Source organism: Nicotiana sylvestris, chromosome 5, assembly GCF_000393655.2.
Source record: "Nicotiana sylvestris chromosome 5, ASM39365v2, whole genome shotgun sequence".
NCBI lineage: Eukaryota > Viridiplantae > Streptophyta > Magnoliopsida > Solanales > Solanaceae > Nicotiana > Nicotiana sylvestris.
In genome coordinates this window covers 51,807,536-51,814,423 of record NC_091061.1, presented here as the reverse complement: position 1 = coordinate 51,814,423, position 6,888 = coordinate 51,807,536, and the positions used below count along the sequence as shown (strand labels likewise).

The 6,888-nt window shown below is 40.0% G+C and overlaps 2 protein-coding genes across 2 annotated transcripts; both read left to right on the top strand.

Annotated features, from left to right (window-relative positions):
• The first annotated feature begins 793 nt into the window (after nt 1–793).
• LOC138868647 (uncharacterized) lies at nt 794–2,622 on the top strand. Its single transcript, XM_070146212.1, has 4 exons — nt 794–1,761; nt 1,856–2,105; nt 2,270–2,456; nt 2,582–2,622. The coding sequence occupies exons 1-4, from the start codon at nt 794–796 to the stop codon at nt 2,620–2,622; spliced, it is 1,446 nt and encodes a 481-aa protein (XP_070002313.1).
• Nucleotides 2,623–3,938: 1,316 nt separating this feature from the next.
• LOC138868646 (uncharacterized mitochondrial protein AtMg00810-like) lies at nt 3,939–5,511 on the top strand. The gene is made up of 2 exons (XM_070146211.1): nt 3,939–4,151; nt 4,855–5,511. The coding sequence occupies exons 1-2, from the start codon at nt 3,939–3,941 to the stop codon at nt 5,509–5,511; spliced, it is 870 nt and encodes a 289-aa protein (XP_070002312.1).
• Nucleotides 5,512–6,888: the final 1,377 nt, after the last annotated feature.

Genomic DNA, 6,888 nt, shown 5'->3' with positions numbered 1-6,888 from the left:
CCTACAATGAGTTTTATACAAAACATCACTTGAAGGTTTCAGTTTCTTATTCAAGCTTCTTGCCAAAACTGAAAAATCAATCCTCTCAAGCTTGAAGAACAAAGTTGAATGCAACTACGAACTAGTTCCTAAAAGATAGCTCGTTGTTGTCCTAGTTGAATTGTAACTTTGTTATTGTGCTTATTGTATCTCCTAAACTGCTTAGTTAGAAGCGTTTGATAAGGAATCCTCTTCTAAATCCATAAACTCCTTGAGTTTATGTTGTGACTAGATTTAGTTATAAGCAAAAGTCTTTGTAATTGTAGAGTTACAAAGTGGCTTATGGTGAGAGCATCACAAGTTAGAAAAAACCTTTGTAACTAGGAAGTCACAAAGTGGCTTATCGTAAGAGTACCACAAGTTAGTTGAGTAAATCCTTTGCAATGGAGTCATTGTAAAGTGGCTTGTAATAGGTTATTTACAAGTTAGTGAAGTTAAAAGCGTACAGGTGTAGGTCGTGGTTTTTGGATCCCTTTGTGTGGGATTTTTCCATGTAAAAATCCATTGCCTTATTTACATACTGTTTTATTAGCATTCTCAGCAGAATCTTGTAGAGGACCGGGTACTCTACTGTTTGGTGGACTCATACAAACTAACAATTGGTCAGAGCAGGTTTCTTCTATCAGGCTAACACCTAGGAAGGATCCTCATGACCGCCCTACCAAATCTGGAAGAAGGTCAATCTACATACCGACCACCCAAGTTCAATGGACAATACTATGGGTGGTGGAAAGCAAGAATGCACGATTTTATCATGGCTGAGGATTGTGAGTTGTGGTATATCATATGTGATGGTCCTTATGTTCCAACCAGAGTACTAAAGGAACTTCCATTTTCAATGGCAAAAACTAGCAAAGAGTACACTGAAGTAGACAAGATAGTTGTGGAGAAGAATTTTTGTGCCAAGAAAATTCTAGTATATGGAATAGGACCTAAAGAGTACAATAGAATCTCCACTTATGACATTGTCAAGGAGATATGGGAAGCTTTACAAATAGTTCATGAGGGAACTACACAAGTAAAACAGTCTAAGATTGGCATGCTCACTGCCGAGTATGAACACTTCAAAATGAGGGATGATGAATCCATTCAAGATATGCATACGAGATTCACTTCCATCATAAATGAGTTACACTCCCTTGATGAAATCATTCCCAGAAACAAGCTAGAGATGACCGTAGAAGAGCTGATCGAAAACTTAAAGACCCGTGAGTTGAAGAAAAAGATAAATAGTGAAAGAACAGAACCAAAAAGGGAAAAGAACCTGGTACTTAAAGCTGATTACAATGATTCAAGTGAGGAAGACAGTGACATGGCTTACCTAACCAAAATATTTCAGAAGATGGTCGAAAGGAATGGAGAAATGCTAAAAAGGGACATTTCTATCAGACCAAGAAACTGGGATCTTTGTTACAAGTGTGGAAAGCCTGGACACTTCATGAAAGACTGTCCTCTCCTGAAGCAAGAATTCTCCAAGAACCATCATGAGAAAATAGCTAAGACGAACCTGGTTCCTGTCAAGGACTTCAAGAGAAAAAGATCTGCAGATAAAATGATAAGACAAGCTCTTGCACCATTGAGGGATTCATCTAGTGAGTCTGAAGATGAACCTGATATTGGTGATAGTTCCATGATGGCAGTTGAAGGCGAAAAGACTGGATATGACTCAACTTTTGCTTTGATGTCTCAATCAGATGATGATGAAGACAATGGCAACAAAGAGTTAAACTTCAGGGATGTTCAGAGAAATCTGAAATCCCATTCTCTAAAAAAAACTCATGTCTTTAGTCGATGTTTTAATCACTGCTTTTCATAGTCTTGTGGAGGATAGGGACTCTTTGACCTTAGAATTAGGAGAATCTGAACAAACTAGAGATGACTTAGTGGCTGTAGTTACTGACCATAAGAAAACCATTAAAATCCTTAGAAAAGAAAAGAGTGATATGTTGGCAGAAGTTACAGACCTAAGGGAAACAATAGTGAAACCATGGACTAAGTCAAAACCTGAAAGTTCTGGAAAGGGAAAGGAGATAGCAAGTGAGGAACACATTAGGCTTAAAAATGAGGTGAAAGCTATGAGATTTAGGATGTGTGCTGAAATTGAAAAAAAAACGAGCTTCTCCAAACTAATCTGGAAAAAGTAAAGAATGATCTTGAAAAGTCACTAAAGTGGACCTGGTCCTCAGATGCTACCACTGCCTTGCATACTAATGATTGTAAAAACAAGCAGGGAGTAGGGTTCCAAAGGGAGAAAACTCCTCACAACCCTCACAGTAAGTACGTCACTATCTCTGATAACTGGTCGTGTACCCGATGTGGTAACACTGGGTGCTTCAAGGAAGATGTCCAGGCCAAGAATCAACCAGTTCAGAAAAATAAAGTGTTTGCTAAAACGGTGATTACAAACGAGGGACCAGGTTCTACTCACAAAAGCTGCACATTACCTGCATGGACTAAGAGAACTCTTATTCATCCTCTTGCTTACTACAAGGGACCCAAACTTGTTTGGGTTCCTAAAACTAACTCTTAATCTCTTGTGCAGGGAACAGTGAAAGGAAGCGGCCAATAATGGTTCATGGATAGTGGGTGTTCAAAACAAATGACTGGGAACGCCACGGACTTTCTTTCACTAAAAGCCCTATAAGGAGGGAGTGTATCCTTTGGCAATGGCAAAAAAAGGTACATTCTTGGAGTTGGAAAAGTCGGAAAGTCACTCACTCATTCTATTGAAAATGTGTACTATGTAAATGGCCTCAAGTACAGTCTCTTGAGTGTTTTTCAAATCTGTGACAAAGGAAATAAGGTAGAATTCTTGTCCAAAATATGTACATTCACTGATCTTGTGACCGGTGAAATAGTACTTATGGCCAAATGATATAAGAACATCTATGTCGCTAACTTCGAGTCCTTACAGAATGGTGATCTGAGTTATCTGAAAGCTGTTGATGATGAAGTTGAACTATGGCGCAGAAGACTGGGCATGCAAGTTTTTCTCTTCTGGACAAACTAATTCAGAAATACCTGGTCCATAGTCTGCCTATGTCACAATTCAAGATGCAAAAAGTCTGTGATGCCTGTGCTAGAGGAAAACAAGTGAAGTCCTTTTTTAAGCCTAAAAGAGATGTGAGCACCTTAAAGCCACTAGAGCTTCTGCATATGGATCTGTGTGGACCTATGAGGGTACAAAGCAGAGGAGGAAAAAGATATATTTTCATGGTAGTAGATGACTACTCTAGATTCACATGGACTCTAGTTCTCATAACCAAAGATGAAACTATTGAGGTATTTGTGGCCTTTGTGAAGAAAATCCAAGTGAAGATGGAATCTAGAGTCACATGCATTAGATCAGATCATGGAACAGAATTTGACAATGTCAAATTTGATGATTTCTGCAATGAAAATAGCATCACACACAACTTCTCAGCTCCCAGAACTCCCCAACAAAATGGAGTAGTAGAAAGGAAGAAAGAACTCTGGAGGAAATGGCAAGAACAATGCTGATCGACAGAGGAATTTCAAAGAACTTCTGGGCTGAAGCTGTCAATACCGCCTGCTACTTGGTGAACAGGTGCATGATCAGATCACTTCTGAACAAAACCCCGTATGAACTGTTGAATGGAAGGAAACCCAAGTTGACTCACCTAAGAACATTTGGATGCAAATGTTATGTTCTCAACAATGGAAAGGATCAGCTTGGTGAATTTGATGCCAAGAGTGATGAAGGAATATTTCTGGGCTACTCCTCTCAAAGCAAGGTTTACAAGATATATAATAAGCGGACTCAATATGTTGAGGAAATTGTTCATGTTATTTTTTATGAATCTTATCCATCAACTGAGAAGAGTGGTGAGTAAGATCAAGACGGAGAACCCGCACTAGTTCCTGGTGAAGTCATTAATATGACAAATGGAAAGACAGATATGATGAGTCAAGTTAAGGAGCCAAATGAAGACAATGCTACCTCATCTTTAATAGAACCAAACACTTCAATCACAACCACTGAAGCTGAAGAAAGAGTGGTTGATGCAGTTCTGGGAACTCCACTAGCACCGGAGAGAAGGATAGAAGAAAATCAGCCAAACATATCCTCATCCTCTCATAATGAACCTCAGGCATCTAATTAGAGACACCAAAGCTCTAATCCAATAGACAACATTATCACTCCTCTAGATTCCGAAGTACAAACCAGGTCAAGAGCCAGAAATTCACTTGCCTTCTCAGCCTTTCTCTCCCAGATAGAACCCAAAAATATCAAAGAAGTCTTGAAAGATGCAGATTGGATTACAGCCATGCAAGACGAGCTGCATCAGTTTGAGAGAAAAAATGTGTGGCACCTGGTACCTAGACCCCCAAATCGAACCATTATAGGAACTAGGTGGGTATTCAGAAACAAGCTCGATGAACATGAAATTACCACAAGGAACAAGGCCAAGCTAGTGGTCCAAGGCTACAATCAGGAGGAAGGGATTGACTATGATGAAACATTTGCTCTAGTGGCTCGCATAGAAGCTATTAGGATTCTAATCGCTTTTGCATCTCATATGGAATTCACCTTGTTCCAAATGGATGTGAAGAGTGCATTTTTGAATGGACTCCTTAAGGAAGAAGTATATGTGAAGCAACCCCCAGGGTTTAAATGTCATGAGCACCCTGAATATATGTTTAAACTGGACAAAGTTGTGTACGGGATAAAGTAGGCTCATCGAGCTTGGTATGAAAGACTGTCAAAATTCCCCTTGAAATGGTTTTAAGAGAGGGAAAATTGACAATACTCTTTTCTTAAAGAAACGAGGAAGGAACCTGCTCATTTTTCAGGTTTATGTTGATAATATCATTTTTGGAGCAACAGCTAACTCTTTGTGTGAAGAATTTGCAAAACTCATGGGAAGTGAATTTGAAATGAGCACGATGGGGGAACTAAACTTCTTCTTGGGTCTTCAAGTAAAACAGTCCCTAAAGGGTATATCCATTTGTCAGCAAAAATACATCAGGGAGCTCTTGAAGAGGTTTGACATGGAAGCATCAAAGGTGATAGACACTCCCATTGCAACTGCCACTCGACTGGACATGGATGAAACTGGAGCTCCTATGAATCAAACCATGTATAAAGGCATTATTGGGTCTCTCCTCTATCTCACTTCCAGTCGACCTGTTATTGTTTTCAGTGTGGGGCTGTGTGCAAGGTTTCAATCAAATCCCAAGGAATTTCACTTGAAGGATGCCAAAAGAATACTGAGATATCTCAAAGGAACACAGGACCTGGTGTTGTATTATCCATCAGGTGATAGTTTTAATCTGATTGGGTATGTTGATGTAGACTATGCAGGTTATCTTGTGGACAAGAAAAGCACTTCTGGAATAGCTCACTTCTTAGGTTCATGTCTTATGTCTTGGGGTACAAGGAAGCAAAATTCAGTGGCTCTTTCAACAGTTGAAGCTGAATATATAGCTGCAGCATCCTGTTGTGCTTAGCTTCTATGGATCAAGCTGCAAATGGAGGACTTTAAGGTACTCACTAAGAGTGTGCCCTTTCTATGTGACAATACCAGTGCACTCAACATGACCAAGAATCTAGTTCAACACAAAAGGACAAAACATATTGATGTGAGGCATCATTTTCTGAGAGACAATGTGGAGAAAGGGCTTATATGTATGAAGTTTTGCAGCATAGAATATCAAATTGCAGACATTTTCACCAAGGCGCTAAGTAGGGAACAGTTTGAAAGAAACAGAGTGAAGCTGGGGCTGTTGAAGCCAAATTGAGAACCTGATTCCTCTTTAGCTGGATTTTACCTTTAAGAAATAACTGGCTCAAAGTGTTTTCTGGCCATGCCTAACTCACTTCAATACTGTTGTAGGTAAACACACATGATGAGCATAGAGGCGATAGATGTAGTGCATGAATGATAAAAGAGGATTGATTCTTTTCAAAAAAAGGGTCAAGAACCTGGTTCTTGTACCAAAGGTTAGTAGTTATGTACATCCTTTAATACATGTCTTAAAAAAGGGTACAGAATACAACTACCATGTTATCAACTTTTCAGATCCTGCTGTCACATCTCATCATTTCAAATCGTTCCATCTCCCTTTGAAACGTTGTAATTCTCCACGCCCAACCACCATTTTAGAACCGGTGCCTATTCCTCTCTCTTCATAATTATCCTCTCCTTTAAAAAACCCCTCTCTTCTGCTCTTCTTAACCATAAGTCTTACACTAAAATCACCCAAAAAGGAGGATCGTCACACCACTTCTTTCAATGGCTGAGATGACTTCTGATCTCCCTGTCTCAGTTGCCACTACCACTGATCAATCTATGGAATCTTCCGCTCTCACTGAGCCTTCCTTACCCTCTATTACTCCTGTTGCTACAGTCACCCCTTCCCTGGTTTCCCAACCTCTTCCCAATTCAGAAACCTTTGAACCTACTGCTCCATTCTCCTAGTCATCTTATGTTCCCACCTGTCAAACCCTAAATGGAGAACAAGGTCAAAGTCCTGAGGTCACAAAGAGTTCTGCCATCGTTGCCACCGATTCCATGGTGGTAGAAGCACCGGTTGAGGAAGAGAAAAATGTTGTTACCGTTTTTGTGGTATTTGCTAATTGTGTACTACATGAGATTACATCTCAAAAAATGAGGCACAAAGTGTGGAGTAAGAAGGGGCCATTGTAGCTATTGAAGGGATGCAATAGAAGATACTACTGGGGCATCATATGAGGAACCTGATCCCTCTCTGGAGGGCCCAGATCAGGGCTCTCATCCCCAGGAAAGTGCTATTCCTGCATTCGATATTGTGCCCCTGGAAATTCAAGCACCTGAAATGAGATCCAGTGATGAAGAAGACCTGGGT